The 16,887-nt window shown below is 28.5% G+C and overlaps 1 protein-coding gene across 1 annotated transcript; it reads left to right on the top strand.

Moving 5' to 3' along the window:
- Positions 1–7,223: 7,223 nt before the first annotated feature.
- On the top strand, positions 7,224–10,257 carry LOC109797152 (GDSL esterase/lipase At5g03610). The gene is made up of 4 exons (XM_020357087.3): positions 7,224–7,384; positions 7,474–7,683; positions 9,260–9,531; positions 9,606–10,257. The coding sequence occupies exons 1-4, from the start codon at positions 7,324–7,326 to the stop codon at positions 10,143–10,145; spliced, it is 1,083 nt and encodes a 360-aa protein (XP_020212676.2). The 5' UTR covers positions 7,224–7,323; the 3' UTR covers positions 10,146–10,257.
- The last annotated feature ends 6,630 nt before the right edge of the window (positions 10,258–16,887 follow it).

Genomic DNA, 16,887 nt, shown 5'->3' with positions numbered 1-16,887 from the left:
AATCCACATATCCACGACCCCAATGATGTTTTCCCTGCTATCGATCGTAATCAAGATTAATCCTTTCACCAACCGATAAAACTATCAGTTTTTCATTGGTCTTCTTGAAAAGGATTAACAAGAGGCGAGATTCTGTTTTACGTGCAATAAGCATATCATCTGTGTTCCATTTACGGCAAGAACAAATATCTCCTCAGTTTTAGACCGGAAGCATCAATTCAAGCATAATAGTACAGTTGGTATTTCTATGTTGTAATAGACATATTTCATGTTTTAAAGTTATTTTTATTATTATCCTCTAATTAGGTTATTTCAGACGTGGATTGAATAATATTGAGCATGAAGTAAGATAATTGTTTAAGACTTGGTGATGCTGGGCCTCATATTACTATTATAATTTTTTTTTTGAATTTTTCTAAAAAAATATTTGTAGATTTTTTTTTTCAAATTTTCTAGCAATAATAATTTTATAAATTTTTTTTGTAAATTTATTTGTGAAAAATAATTTACAGAAATTTTTTACAAATATTTTTATGAAAAATAATCTATAATTAATTTTGTTACAATTTTAATGATTATAGAAAAAAAATATTTCATGGTAAAAATTTGCAAAAATGTTGTAAGACTTTTAACTTATTTCTTGCGGATTTTCTTGTAAAAATAAATTCACAAATAATGTTTACTAAATAGTAGAAAAATTTCACAAGTAATTTCTTTTGCAGATTTTCCTGCCAATTTTAATCTGTAGGAAAAATAATATATATATATATATATATATATATATATATATATATATAAATTTATAAGTTTAAGAGTTAAAAGATTTTCCTCAAGTCCTACATCGATTAAAAATAAAATAATTAAAGGGTATATAAGTTAGGGCAACACTCACCTTACAAGTTGATTTTGTATTGTTGAGTGTTAGACCTATAATTTATAATCTAAGAGTTTAAAAGGTTATTTATCACATGTTAGAGGCGTGAAAGCAAATTTCTTAATGTTTCGGATAAATTCATTGTAAGCATTTGAAAGATGAAGAATTATTAATAAAAATTATACAAAAAAATCACCTTCAAATAGTAATTTTTTTGAAATAAGTATTTCTTTTTACCCCAATGTAGGTACATCAATAAAAGTACTTTAATTATATAACTAATTATAATAAATAATATAATATTAGGGATACCTACATTGGGGTACTTATGTAATTTCATCTCTTCTAACCTCCATTATCCTTGTCTTCGTCTTCCATATCTTGGTAGTCTTCGATTCTACTTATCCAAAGAGTTCTTAGGTGTTATTACCTTTAAGGTTGAGATGGATAGTCCTTGGCCATACCTATCCGATAGGATTAAAAAATGATACATGCAAAGACACTTCAAAACTTAAGTTAGTCTTCATAGTCATACAGATTTCCGCAATTGTTGTAATAAATGTAAAAGTACCTTTATTTCTCTCAATACGTCACTATTTATATTAACTTTATTGGGTTTGAGCCTTAATGTCAAATCCATTATTACCTTTAACGATGACTTTGACTTATCTAGACTTACATAGTCTTAGGTAGGATGTGAGAAGTGTCTGATTTTATTTCTTGACTAAACCTTTCTAGCATAATTGTTATTGATAAATTAGTTATTTTGTAATACTTTTCAAATTTGACGTTTCAACAATTTCACTCTACAACAATTCACACTATGATATTTTATGTAATTCCTTGTTAATCATAACTCTTCATCAATCAAAACTCTCCATTGATAGCTCCTTTTCATATTATTATAGATTAACATTAACATAATTGTATTTGGCCATAAATGGGACAAATCATCTTTCCAAATGATTCATTGATCAAATTATGATAGATTAACATGGTTTAAACTGTATTTAGCCCGTGCTCAACTTTTAATTTTTAGTCAAGGAATGACAAAGAGTAAAAATTTAAAAATATACTAGTCCACTTGCTTTTCCACCATAATAAGCTAACAATATTGTCTTTATTTTTTTAAAATTTGTTTATAAATTTTGAGATTAGATTATTTATAAATTGACATAATAAACTTATTAATAAATTCACATTTTTGGAGACCAAACTTTGAAAGTTAAGAGGGAATTAATTTTGGTGCATAACTACTTTTTGTTGAAGAATTTGTTCGACTATTTTTACAGAAATTTTCTCTTTTTAATCACACTTTTCACCTATAAAACTTAAAACAAACTATACTTAAAGTAATCAACTTTAGTTTCATTCATATGAGCAACTTATAAGTCGGGAAAGTTAAATCCTTCATTTGTTAAACTTTTTTATATATTTTATTATTAGTATGAAAACCAATCTTAAGTTAAATTAATTAAGTACATGATTACTTTTTGGTAAAAAGAAAAGGTATTAAATTATAACGAAGACACATATTTATTTCTTAAGACTTTTACGAAATAGTTATAATATCTGAGGGACGACCAATCACGGCATAAACATCATTTCCACCATATAGAAAAGGATTTTTCCTTTACTGTAGATGCGATTTTAAGATTTTTCCAAACATGGTATTAACCGATTGACTTTCACTGTAACTAGGGTCTTCGTCATCTCACAATCCTGGAGCGAGTGGAGGCCATTTTCCTTAGCTTATCTCGGCCATTTAACCATTTCAGTATAATTTATTTTTAAATTATCAAATCACTATTGTTTTTTTTTTTTTTAAATATGGAGCCAGTTCTAATGCACAAATAAGATTTTTTTTTTATTTTTTTTTATTTTTATGTTTCTACTCTCGTAATTTATTAGCGTAAGTGTTCCGATATCGAGGACAGTTCCTAATTTTTTTTAGTAATTATTCAAGTTTAAAATATTTAAGAGCGTGCCATGTTAGAGGAATCTCTCCTCTCCCTTTATAAGATACCTTGTTCCGGTATCAAGGACAGTTCCTAGAAAATTTTAGTAATTATTCAAGTTTAAAACATTCAAGAGTGTGACATGTCAGAAGAATCTCTCCTCTCCCTTTATAGGAAATGGATCCCTGATTTTGTGGAGGGAAAGTTAGGGTAACTTAATACATTTCAACGGTTAGATTTGTAATAAATGATCAGATTGTGACACGTGTACATTTAAGTTAAAATATATATTGTACACGTGTCACAATCTGATTTATTTTTATACATTTAACGGTTGAGATGTATTAAGTTACCATAACTTTCTTTCTCCAAAGTCAGAGAATTCGGATTCCTTTTATATGGTACCTCGTTGATTTTTCCCAACTCCGGGTTTAAGGATGTCTATCCTCATGGCCTTAGTCATTAAATGTCCTTAATGAATGATATATTCATCCTGATTCTCCACCTTATATTAAATAACTTTTTATGAATGACATTTGGGTCGTTTGAACTACTGATTCCCTATTTATATACACAAAGCAAATCATGCTTTAATTTTTTTTTTTACTAAATATAAACAACTTATTAATGTTAACTTTTTTTTTTATATTCTTAATTCAAAAAAATTCTATATAATAAATGAGAACATTATTACATGAAATTATAAAAACTAAATATATTTAATATACTTTCTTAATCTATATAAAATTAGTTCTATTTGTGTTCATATAGATCTAGAAAAAGTATTACTAACCCTCACATACATTGAAATCAGCTTTGAGTCCACATAATGGATTAAGCTAAAATGGTAAAAATGGTAAACGCCTCGGTAAATATTATTCCTTCCATTTTTTTTATTTAACGTTTAAAATTTATGTACAAAAATTAAGAAAATGATTAATATTTTAATTTTTTAAAATATTTATTACTTATTTTTATGTTATATCCTTTAAGTGGTTGGAGAAAAAACATGTACATTAAAAATGAATAAACACATTATTCAGTAAACATACATTAATTATTAAAGATAAAAATAAAAAAATAACAATTTATTATTTTAGAAAAGTGACATTGAAAAAAAGAACAAAAAAATAATGTCAAAACAACTATGAATAAAAAAATAGAAAAAGTACGAAAGTAATATGTCTCGGTATCATGCTATTAGGATACAATTAGAAATTATTGTTTTACATTTTTAAAATTCACTTAGATAAAAATGAAATAGAATTAAATCTATATATAAAAAATAATTTAAATATTATTATTCTAACGTAAATTATTGTAAATGCTGTTTTTTTTAATTATTTTGATAATTATTACTTTTAAATTCATACTTGTTGTTATGAATTTTATGGTATTAGTTTTATAAGGTTAACAAATTTATAAAATGTAAGGTTATAATATTTATAATTTTTCAAAATCATACAATTTTAATAAGGAAAATTCTAACTACTCCCTTCATCACATAATAATTTTATGTGAAAAATAGGAACAAATCTTAAAGTAAGCACTTCATTCGTTGCATAATATGTGTTCACTAAGAAAAAAAAATTATTTCTCAAAATAAGTGTCATTCTATTTTTTTAATATAACATTAGTTATCTCTTTTTTATTTATATTTCTTATAATATCCTTTAAAAAATTATTTTTGTGTTGCAAGTAGAGTCACAATTAAATATATCACTTTATTTTTATAGAAATTGATTTGATGGGAATGAGTTGCACTTATTTATTAAAAAAAGACTTATTTATTTATTTACTAAAAACAACAACTTAATGAAACTTATCATCTCACACTTTTCTCTTAATTAATTAACGTACGCAAGTCGTATTTTCCGATCCTTGTAAGAAATTCTCATTAATGTTGAACATTTATTCAACATTAATCGAAGATATTTACTCAAAAAATAATTTTAAATAATCTTATATAAAGAATAAAAAAATGTATTTTTTTCTTTCTTACATATGAGGAACGAATGCGGTAGTTTTCAATAATTTTTTTCTATACATATTGATTCGTTAGCATAGTTAGTAAGATCCATATTTTTAAATAAAGACAAATGTTTAATGTAAAATGACATATTAATTTATTTAATAATTAGAATAAAAATAGAACATGTAGACAAAATTAATTTCTAAATTAATTAGGTAAAAAGAAATTTCAAACAAATTACAAGAAAAAAGCTAAAAATTTATTAATTATAAGTTCTAAAAATATATTTTTGTCAAATAAATTTTAATCAAACTAGCTTATAAGCTACTAAAAGAAATTTATAAAATTTTTAAATATTTTATCAAACACACTCATTTTAAAATTTACTGAAATCCTTTACAACTATAAGTTTTTTATACTAAATATATAATTTCTTTCATCAGATACGTTTTTATAGAATAAAATAGTATCTCAAATTATAATTTTGTCCAAATTAGAAATCAAGCCCTAATTATTAATTAAAAAGTATAAATCTCAACCATTTTACTAAATTGATACTAAATGATTCAATTATCAAAATTAACTTAATAATTAATTATAGGCTAAAAACCTATTTTGGTCTCTTATAATAATTGTTTGTTTCAATTTAGTCCCACTTTTATTTTTGGTTTTAATTTGGTCTCAAATAAATTAATTGGTTTTAATTTGGTCCCAAATAAATTAATTGGTTTCAATTTGGGACTTCCGTCCAAATTATTTAAACGAAGTTAATTGTTGGCCACGTGGATGCTACTACGTAGATGTATACGTGGATACCACGTGGACGCCAAAATTTGTGAAAACACCTGGACTAGAACGGTCCGTTCTGAAAGCAGAACGGGCCGTTCTGGATGCACTCTTGATGTGTTAATTTTGCATATGAAACGGGCCGTTCCAGATAGTACAACAGAACGGCCCGTTCCAAAACTGAGAATAGGATATTCTTTATTAATTTTATTAAAAAATATAATAATTTTGAAAAATATTTTTTTATGGTAAAAATTTTAAAATTACTTATTTTTTATAAAATACAATTGTCTTATAAATAGAGTAATAACTTTTTCTTTTTCTCTTTCTGTCTGAAGAAATATTTAAGTGTCACTTTATAATTTTTTGCAACTTATTTAAAATTAGAGAAATAAAATGATAAAAATTAATAGGATAAACATAATAAAATTATTAATTTATTTTCTTTTAGTGTCCTCTAAATTTTTACATTCATTTAAAACAAAAATATTTTACATGTTAATTTGAATTAATTTAACGAAATATCATATGATTTTTAATTTTTTAAATTTTTTTTATAAATTTGATCTATACATGAAAAACTTTTTAATTTAACAATTAAATTCTTAAAAATTTGATATAGAACATTAATTATTAAATAGAATAAATATATCAAGACTTACTCTTGAAGTAAGTAAATTTTTTCTTTATTAAAAATGAAGATAATTTTACCACAAAATAAAAAATAATTAAACAATAAAATAAAATATAAAAAAAATTAATATATTTATTATATTAGATATAACAACATAATTAAAATATAATTAATAATATATATTTTATAAAATTATTAATATTTTATATATAAAAAAAAGAATGAAAAAAATTTTAGTGGGGGCAAGTGCCCCACTATGATTAACTTAGATGTGTCCCTGCTTATGGTTGTGTGGTGAAATGTTAGTCCTGTGTATCATCTTCCTTTACTTGAGGTTCTACCTCTTCAAGAACAGGTTGTTGTTGTTGGGGTACATCGTTAATGACTTCAAGAAAAAATACCATGTCATTTCATCCTTTACTGTATAGTGTCAATTTGATAGTAAGTGGTTCACTCCAGTTTGAAATGAAATAAAATATGCTACCATTGTCTTTAGTGATAGATTACATTGTTCTTAATAATACATTGTATAGCCTAACTGTTTAGTAATTGAAGTTATCAATTTCCATTGACAATATTACGAATTCAATGTTTGAAATGCTTTGTACCTTAGGTCTTTTTCCTTCCATGATTCACAACCGTGAACTATAATCGTTGATCGTTTATGTTTAGCAGTCTAGAACCAGAACGAACCGTTCTGGTTTCAGAACGTCCCATTCTGGGTCCAGGTGTTTTCAAAAAAAATTGGCATCCACATGGCATCCACCTATGCATCTACGTGGCTAACAGTTAACTCCGTTTAAATAATTTGGACGGAAGTCCCAAATTGAAACCAATTAATTTATTTAGGACCAAATTGAGACCAATTAATTTATTTGAAACCAAATTGAAACAAAAAATAAAAGTGGGACTAAATTGAACGATCAAAATAAATTTTTACCCTTAATTATACAAGTAAATTAGAGCGTGTAAACGGGGGGATTCGGAAACCTCGTCTCGCTCCCTATAAAAATAAATCGTCTATCTAGTTTTTTTCTTCACTTCCTCTCTCTTCAGCTTTCTCTTATACTTCAATTTTCCTCTCTTCAAAACACTCATCATGAACTCGCGCAACCAACTCTTTTCCCTCCTCTCTCTTTTCTTAATCCTATGTCTCTCAGGTATAACACAAGCTTAAATACGCTCATTCTATGTCTCCTTTTTTCTTATGTTGTCTCAAAATTTAATCTATTTATTTACCTTATTTCAGGCCAAAGGGTGATGCAAGCAGAGGCTCGCCATCATCACCATCACCATCACCATCACCTAACAAAATTGTTTGTTTTCGGAGACTCCTATGCCGACACAGGCAACGTTCAGAAAAGTGTATCAACTTCATGGAAAGACCCTTATGGCATCACCTTTCCCGGCAAGCCCGCCGGAAGATTCTCCGACGGTAGAGTCCTCACCGATTTCATTGGTATGTGCTACCTTTTCTTTTTGCCTCACTATTTTATCTTTAGCTTTTCTTTCTCAAGTCTCAACAAAAGTTTTTGCTTTTGGACCTGCTTTGTTTCATTTCATATCAAATTATTGTATAGTTTATTTTAATACCACTCTTTATACATGTTCAAATGGTGGGGCTCATGCCTCCCCGGCCTCCCACTTTTCATTTTCCGTTGCTAATTCTCTACTAGTTTCACATCTATTATTTACATTTTTACACACAAATTATATATAAAAAATTATTATTACTTCTACGTATTCATATCCAACCAAAATACATGAATCCAAACATAATTCTTCTGTTGTGCCCTTCTGTCTTTTGCCACTAAAGTGTTGCATTTTTTCTGCTTATGTAGTAACATGTCAACTTTTTTTTTTTCCTGTACTTTGTTTGTATACTATCGATCGATGAAACTGCATTTTATCTCTCTTTCGTCATCAGATCCGGATCGTCCAAGTTTTAAAAAATCTGTATGGTGTCAAGTGTAACCATTAAAATTAATCAAATTTTATTTTAAATATTAATTTATCATGTAATACAATAATTTGAAAGATAGAATAGTAGGACAGGCGGTTCCGCTAAAAACTACATACAATCAAAATCATCTTTCACTTCATCGGATCATTTGCGGTATGCTCTTTACTTTTTCTCGCGTGACACCAAGCTTTGGATGCAGCCACTTTTGTCCTTATTATTGCTATTTGTAATCATTGCTTTACCACTCGGTGCTCCACTCTGGTAAGTACCAATCACTCTTGTTTGACTTGAAATCTTTTAATAAGTTCCTCATTTGAGTTTTATTGATGAAAAAAATATTATTGGTAAGAGATATTAGTCACTCAAATTTTAGGGATTACGAAAGTTAATAGATATTTTTCATCATTATTTATCTGAAGCATACAAATTGAATTTCGTTGTATGATTTTTTTGGGTACATAACAAATAAATGCGTATTTGGTAAAAGAATAATAATTTATATTTTATGGTGTTGGAGAAAGTTTCGAAAGATAAATGACTGTTTTCTAAAAACATTAAAAATTCCAAACTTGTAATAATTATGCCAAAAAAAAACGTATATAACTAATTTATTCATGTCATTAGAATTGAATTGATATGGTTTAACATGCAAGTGTACTATATATTTTTCATCATGAAGCATTGAATCTTGTCTGGTCAAATAGCAAAGCGTCTTTGGCTATGGGACGTACTTATTTTTCTTATCCCATAAATGGAGTCTTTTATCACGAGTAGTTCTGATCTAGACTTGTGCAGCTTTGTTAATAAAAGTAAAAGCGTTGCCTTACTTTTAGCTCAACTATAGAAACAAAAGTATTTAATTTGGTGTTGAAATACTACTTAATTAGAGACCTCTTGACTTTCTTTCATTTGTTTAGTTATGAATCATAGCTATTTGGTTCACTCAATTAAGAAAAGAATGTTGAAAAGTTTCGCATTGTTTAAAAATTATTATAAGAGTGTTGTCAATGCATTTTTATCCTATTTTTTAACATATCTCATGTTGATGAAAGTACTTTTGATTGTGATGCAGCAAAGCATTTGAAAGTGAAATCGCCAATCCCATACAGATTGAGGAAAGTGATACCGAATCATCTGAAATATGGGATGAACTTTGCGTTTGGGGGCAGTGGTGTGTTTAAGACGTCGTTTCCACTCCCAAACATGACAACCCAGATCGATTTCTTTCAGCAACTCATCGAAGAAAGAGTGTACAGTGCCTTAGATCTCACAAAATCAGTGGCCCTCGTCTCTGTCGCTGGAAATGACTACAGTTATTACTTGGCAACAAATGGATCTGCTGAGGTAAATTCATTTCATTTGTTATATACGTTGAATTTGGATTCTAAGTTTGATTAAATATTATTTTTCATTTGTAGGGTTTGCCAGCTTACGTGGGCGCAGTGGTGAGTCAGACAGTGAAGAATCTGATTCGCATAAAAGGGTTGGGAGTGAAGAAAATAGTGGTGGGTGGTCTACAACCCCTAGGATGCCTTCCCTCGATCACAGTGGCAACCTCGTACGAACGTTGCAACGAGACCACAAACGCCCTCGTACTTCTCCACAACTCTCTATTGAGCGAAGCAGTGAGCAAACTGAACAAACGAAGCATGGAGCCATCCACCTTCCTAGTCCTCAACCTCTACGAGAGCTTCTTGTCGGTGCTGAAACAGAAACAGAAAGACCCTTCGACCCACCACATTGGCAACAAGTTGAAACCGTGCTGCGTGGGAGTGAGCAGCGGGTACACGTGTGGGGACGTGGACAAGAACAAGGTTAAGATGTATAGGGTTTGTGATGACCCTAAATCTGCTTTCTTTTGGGACCTTGTGCACCCCACGCAGGCTGGATGGCATGCAGTCTATAACAAGTTGCGAACCATGAACACTCTTCAACACATTCATTTCGACCATGCCTAAAACTAATGCATGCATGCGTCCCTTTCTTCGTTAAGTTCCTCCCCACTTACTCTTTTCTCTTCTTTCTTTCAACTCACTGCAATGTGCAAATACAATCTTCTCTTTTCCTCCATGCTAGCTGCAACAAATTAATTTTCTCTGTCTTTATCATTTATTTTTACCAAATCGTTAACAATAAAAAATTGAATAATCTGCTTCCATTTTCACACCATCACTTCTATCACTAGAAGCAAATTTTAAAGTGATTGATTTTGAAAAGAATTAATATATTTAGATAATGGAAACTTTTATGAGAATCAATGTATTTAAGAGAATGACGTTAATTAACAAATATTTTTATTAATTTAAATTCATGAGTAATTGTCTTTAAGTAAAAAAGTGACAGAAAAATATGAATTTTACAAAAAAATTTATACAAATATTAATGTTAAATATATATTTTTTTGGAGAAGGCCTAAAACATGAGTTTTATTAGTTTTATGGTTAAGTGGGTCGTGTGTAATACCATATATAATAATGTCTAGGCTCGATGTCTTGGTGTGCTATCAAGTTGAATTGTAAAATTTAAGGTAAAAACAGAATTAGGTCAATTGGATCAAGTTAAAGCCCATGAAGTGTAAACAAAACAAAAAACTATTGGGCCTATTTTGCATGACATTATTTTTTCTTTATAAAATTAGAATAAAATTATATAAAAAAATATTGATCAATTTAACCTAACTCAACCAGCTACTTATGCCAACAAAAGTCGTGTAAGTTATAAGGAATTCGAGCAGTCTATTTTGCTTACTTCTATACTAACTTTCCTTTGTAAGATGAATTTAGCGAATTGCCTAAATAAGTGATCCAAAAATGAATCATTAATTATTGCCATTATATTTATTTATAAAATATTTAATAGTGATATTGAAGAAGGGAATTTGTCTTAACTGATAATTTTCAATTATTTTTATGTAATTTAATTTGGTTCTGTTGGTAAAAAAAATGATATTATAGGTGATTTTAATGCCCAACAATAACATGTGGACATCCTTTATGTTTCAATTGTTCCAATACCTATCATTTTTTTTTTCTATCTCTCTTCCTATTATTTTATTTTTCATAAGTGTTAAAAAGGTGTTGAAAAATGTTCAACGCCTCATCCATGTTTGCCTTTCAGAGTTGTATTTTTTAAAATACGTCCTGCTCTCCTTTATTGAACAATTAATTTAATTGCTATTTTGGGGTTACATATTTAGAATGAGAGAATTCGCGATCTCAATATTCCGAAACAATAAAAACACGCGCCGTTCATTTAATTCCAAATCTACATTACCTTTTACATTAAAAATCCTTTCTCATCCAAAATTGTAATTCTTATTTCCAGCGTTGACAAACAGAATCAAATAGAAGTGGGGAAAACATATTTTAAGGAATATTATATGGAATTTTATTTAAATGTGAGAATCATGTTCTATAAATTTGTAGATCAACTGATTGAGGATTATTTTAACTTATATAGAAATTTTGAGTTTAAAACTGCAAGTTTGTTTTATTAAATGTGCTATATTTTCAGCCTGTTGTTAAACCCTTAAAAAAAATAAAGACAAAGATTGACTTATAATTGAAAGAAAAGGGGAAATTAACTTTCTTTTTCACTAGACCAATCAAGAGTTATCAATTTTTTTTTGTACAAAATCACAAGTATTCTCCATAATAACTCTAATTTATTAAAATTGTATTAGGACTAAATTAATTAAATTGCTATCTGGTCATAACAAAGAAAATCGCTTAATAAATTGTTTGTTTTACGAATGACTCAAAGAAAGAAAATAAACCATTTCTGTTTAACGTGTCTGAATTTTGTACGAAAAATAATCTCAACTTTTTATTCAACATCTGTTCCGGCCAAAAGGTGCGCTAGAGTTTTTTTCTAGGTCGAGCCTCAAAGCCAGAGTATTCAAAGTGTAAAATCTGTCATCTTAACTCTAGGGTTTTTAGTTTTATAGTCTTCTTGTTTATGGGCCTCGCGGGCCCCGAGAATATAGGGATTTCCTTAACCGCTCTTATCCGTAAAACACTACACGAGAACAAAGTTGGGGCCCTACTTTTGCTAAGGGATGACATTCACATAGGGAACTGGGATCGGTTACCGACCGACTAATACCGTAGAGAGGGGATTACTCGGTCATTGACCGAGAGGGTTCTTAGGCGAGTGGGATCAATTACAATCGGCCAGTCCCCTCCTATGAGGCATAGTCGGCTGTAGACCGAATACCTCTACGAGGGGGATTGGTTTAGGTTCTGATTGATTCTTCCAATGGCCGGGAGCCAAGTCGGACCACGTCCTCCAGTCGGCTCCCGACCGGGACGGTCCACTTGCCTTCCAGCCCTAAGCCTAGAAGGCGAAGGGGCTTAAGGTCGAGCTCCTGAGGATCATCTCGGTAACCAATCGCAAGGGGTCATTCAGATGACCGCCTCGACGAAGATCGAACCTTGCTTGTCCTGTGTTAGAGTCATGTCGGACCACGTTCACCGGTCGGCACCCGACCGGGACGGTCCAACATCATATTTATTGTGATCACAATTACATAACCACTTTAATTATTAATACTTTTTTTTTTTGTTTAAAAGATTTGTTAAAGTGCATGGTTAAGCAATTTCAATTCAAGATGTGATTAATTATGTGAATACATTTTGTTGGAGTACTCGATGGGCATGCATGACTCTCGTCCCCACTGTCAGCGTAGACATGATCTACAACATCCTTAAAAATTGAGATTTGAGATAATGGAATGAATGGATGGAGGTGCATGGTGGGCCAGGAAGATGGGCACATGGACTGGCCCATCATGCACGCCACTGCTATTCTGGTTGGCCCAATAAGCATGGCCATGGAGTATCGCTATTTGACGTCAAACCAAATCGTTGTACTCAGTAGTCAATTAATTACCATAATAATTGGTCCATATGAGATCATGAATGACGTTCTTTTCATTCCTTCTTTTGCTTTATACCTACTTGCATTTGAAGCCTTTTCTTCTTCATATATAGAGCGAGGAACTAGAACCAAAATCACATGCCCCATAATATATATATATATATATATTATGATCAGCAATTATATGCCTTGTGATCATTTGTCTTCCTTCGACTTGTTAATGATTACGAAAGTGTTTGATTTACTAATTTTAGTTTAATGTTTTAATTAGGAATAAGAAATTGAAATTTAAAATTCAATATATGTAATAATTTTTTAAGTTAAAAATTTTCTTTTTAAGATATTTTTTGTTGATTAATGTGTCCGAAATCTTGGGATTAAGATTTTAGAAAGGAAACAATAGATGGAAAGAAACACCTAAAACTAACATTTTTAAGTGATAGTTTTTATTAAGTTTCTGCATTTATTTGTAATAAGACAGTGTAATAAGTAAATTAATAAAAAAAAATTATTTGTGCTCATAAACACACACATAGTATAAAATTATTAAATATATCTTATTAAATGTTTTAAATTAATTAAAAAAAACTAAATCAATTTAATGTTTTTGGTATAAAAAATATTTTATTTTCCATTGAATTGTTTTATTTTTAACTTTTTATATGTCATGTATCCGTGGACACAATAAAAATCCAATTAATAAATATCTTGTATATTTTTTTGAGCTTTTAATTTTTTTACTACATTTAGCCGTATAGATAACAGCTAAATATGTCTTTTTTTAACGCTAATTACAAGTGATAATGAGGTTCAAAGGATTGAAAAATAGTTTAATTTAATAATTAACTCGTTGAATTTGATTTATAAATTTAATAATATGTACTTGAGTTAAAAATTGAGTTCAATAAATAAATGGTTAAATTTAAGTTGAGTATGGTTTAACATCTTTGATTCATGAATCGATTCGACTTATAAATATATAATTTATATAATTGATTTTTTATTTAATTTTAACTTATTAAATTTTGAAAGAACTTTCAAAATTTAGTCATAAGTTAATAATAATAAAAGAAGCTGACATATTATAATTTCATGGTTACAAACTCTTTTTTTTTTTATATACATGACGGAATAGATTTAATTTATGTAAACTTTTGTAATTATATATTTTTTAGGCATAATTTATAACTTTGCAAAGTTAATAGAATAATTTATATTTTATCTTTTCAAAAAATAAAAATCATTTTTCTAAATTTTACTAATAAATTGAAATTTTAAAATGTACAAGATTAATTTTTTTTATATATGGAGATGGTTCACGCAATGTTGCAATATTGACAATTAAAGACTAATTTACACTAGTAGAACATGGTTATTGCTATTCAAGCATAATTTTACTTTTAATTCATGTGATTTGATTACCAGCTAACGAGTTTAACCGAACTATTAATAAACCTAAATCGAGTTGGGTTCAATTGAAAAAAATGGTTTAGGTCAAATTTGAATCCAATTTTGAATTAAGTGAAATATTATCATATCAAGTCGAGTTAAACCTACCTCGACACATTTTCGACACTAATATCAACAATAAATTGTAAATCAAGTTGTCTAAATTCTCAATTATACTGTAATTTTGGATAAAATAAAGTATAACACAACTTATAAAAAAATAATCTCATATTAAAATTGTACTTATTGTCTATGATTTTAGTAAAATATTATATATATAATCAATACAATATTATGAATGAAACTCTTCACAACTTTATAAAATCTGCACTTTTTTTATAAAAAAAAGTTAACTCATATATTTTCAATATTTAAAATAAGATCTCTTGTTTTAATTTCTATAAAATAATTACAAAAATAAAAATATAAAAATATCCTTTGGTCATCTTTATCTATATTAAACGTAGAGATTAATATTATGGTTATGTAGACAAGGGGTTGAAGGTAGTCAATGGTTAGTGGGGGCAGTGTTGATGGTGGATGATGCAAGAAGGCATTCGCTATGGCAGAGAAAGTGAATAACATGATTTGATATTGGAATAAGCGAGTAAGGGATTGGATGGCTTGGAATTAGGAGTTGAAGTTGCATTATTTGTTTGGGTCTAGTCACGAATAGGATGGTCACATTAGAACACTTATTTTTATTTTTTTTTACATGATTTGATAAAAATGTATTTTATTAATTCAAATATCGAATACATTTTCTCCCGCTCCACCAATCATCAAAATATTCTCCAATTCCCGCTCCCCATCCGTTTGGGGGTGTAATCGTAGTCCTATCTCTCCTTAGAGGAGAATAACTTCATATTTTTTTTACGAGTTAATTACCTATATATTGTTATTGTAAAATTCTTTTATACTGACAACTAATTATATTTTTAATTGTGTCATGTCATTGTTAAAAGTAAATGTGTTTATAATGACATTGTACAATTAAAAGATATAATTAGTTGTCAATGTAAAAAACTTTACACTGATAGTGTATAGGTGATTAACTCTTTTTTTATACCTAAAAATAGGTAAAGAGTGACACCCTTATGAAGTTAATGACATTAAAAAAATTTAAGCAAATCATTAATATCTACTTAAAAGGTTAGTCAAAATTATAGTAATCAATTTAACTTATTTATTTGTTAAATTGAGAGTCAATAGAAACTTATTAGAAGAATTTTACCTCTGGGCTACGAGATCTCTTTAACTTAACATCATTATGCACTTCATAGTTTGTTTGCCCATAGCTACTAGAAACAATGGTATTATTTCGATGATTGTTGATGGGTAGACTAAATGTGTGCATTTTCTACCTATCAACAAGAAATGGTCATTGATAAAGCTCACTTATTGTACATCAAAGAAATAGCACAATTTTATGGGGTGTCTACTAATATTATCTTTGAAAAAGAATCGAGATTTACTTTTAGATCCTGACAGAGTTTGCATCAAGCTATGAAAATTAATGAGGTTTAAGTTGAATTTTGTGTATTACAAACAAACGGACAATCAATGATTATTTAATTATTGAAAGACTGGTTGAAAACTTGTATATTGGACCACGTAAGTATTTGAGAAGATATTTTGTCATTGATAGATTTCACATATAACAAAAGTTTTCATGCAAGCATTAAAATGACACCATTTAACTTGTATCTTGTCTAAAATTTTCATATTTGTCATCTGTTCATGAGATAGTTAATCTTATTTCAGATCTTGCTATTATAAAATTATTATATGCATCTATTTAATTATTGTTAGGATCGCCCAATAGTTCAGTATCTTATAGAACTCGAGAAGAGGAAATCAGCCAAAAGATTAAAGAAAAAAAAAAAAAAAGCTCAAAGATCTTGGATCCTCGAGTCTGTAAAATACAACATGTGAGTTTATGTACATAGCGACAGAGTTATTTTATAGGTAACTCACTTTGTTTTCTAGGAACTAGGAAGGGAATGGGTTCTTCATGTCCATTGTCCTAGGTTAAATTTTTTTTTGTTGAAGAATTTTTTTAATCTTTTTTTAAATATATTTACTCATAAAACCCTTACATTATATCTTCTCATTATTTTTCCCTATAAAAAGAGGCGTAAAATATAAATACATAAAATAGTGTCAAAATAATATTTTTGTAATATGTACTCAAGAGTATTATTTCTTCACGTACTTTCTACCCCTATCATTTTTTAGATTTAAAAAATATTAAATCCCTTTCTCTTTCTCTTTCACCAGGATATGATATAAAATAATTATGAGCTTATTATGAAATGATGCATCATTGAGGATTGTCATGGAACCATAAAATATATTAAAAATATGAACTTG

Source organism: Cajanus cajan, chromosome 6 (genome assembly GCF_000230855.2).
Source record: "Cajanus cajan strain Asha chromosome 6, NIPB_CcT2T_4, whole genome shotgun sequence".
In the NCBI taxonomy this organism is placed as follows: Eukaryota; Viridiplantae; Streptophyta; class Magnoliopsida; order Fabales; family Fabaceae; genus Cajanus; species Cajanus cajan.
The sequence above is the reverse complement of the archived record's forward strand: the minus strand, read 5'-3'. Positions and strand labels throughout refer to the sequence as shown.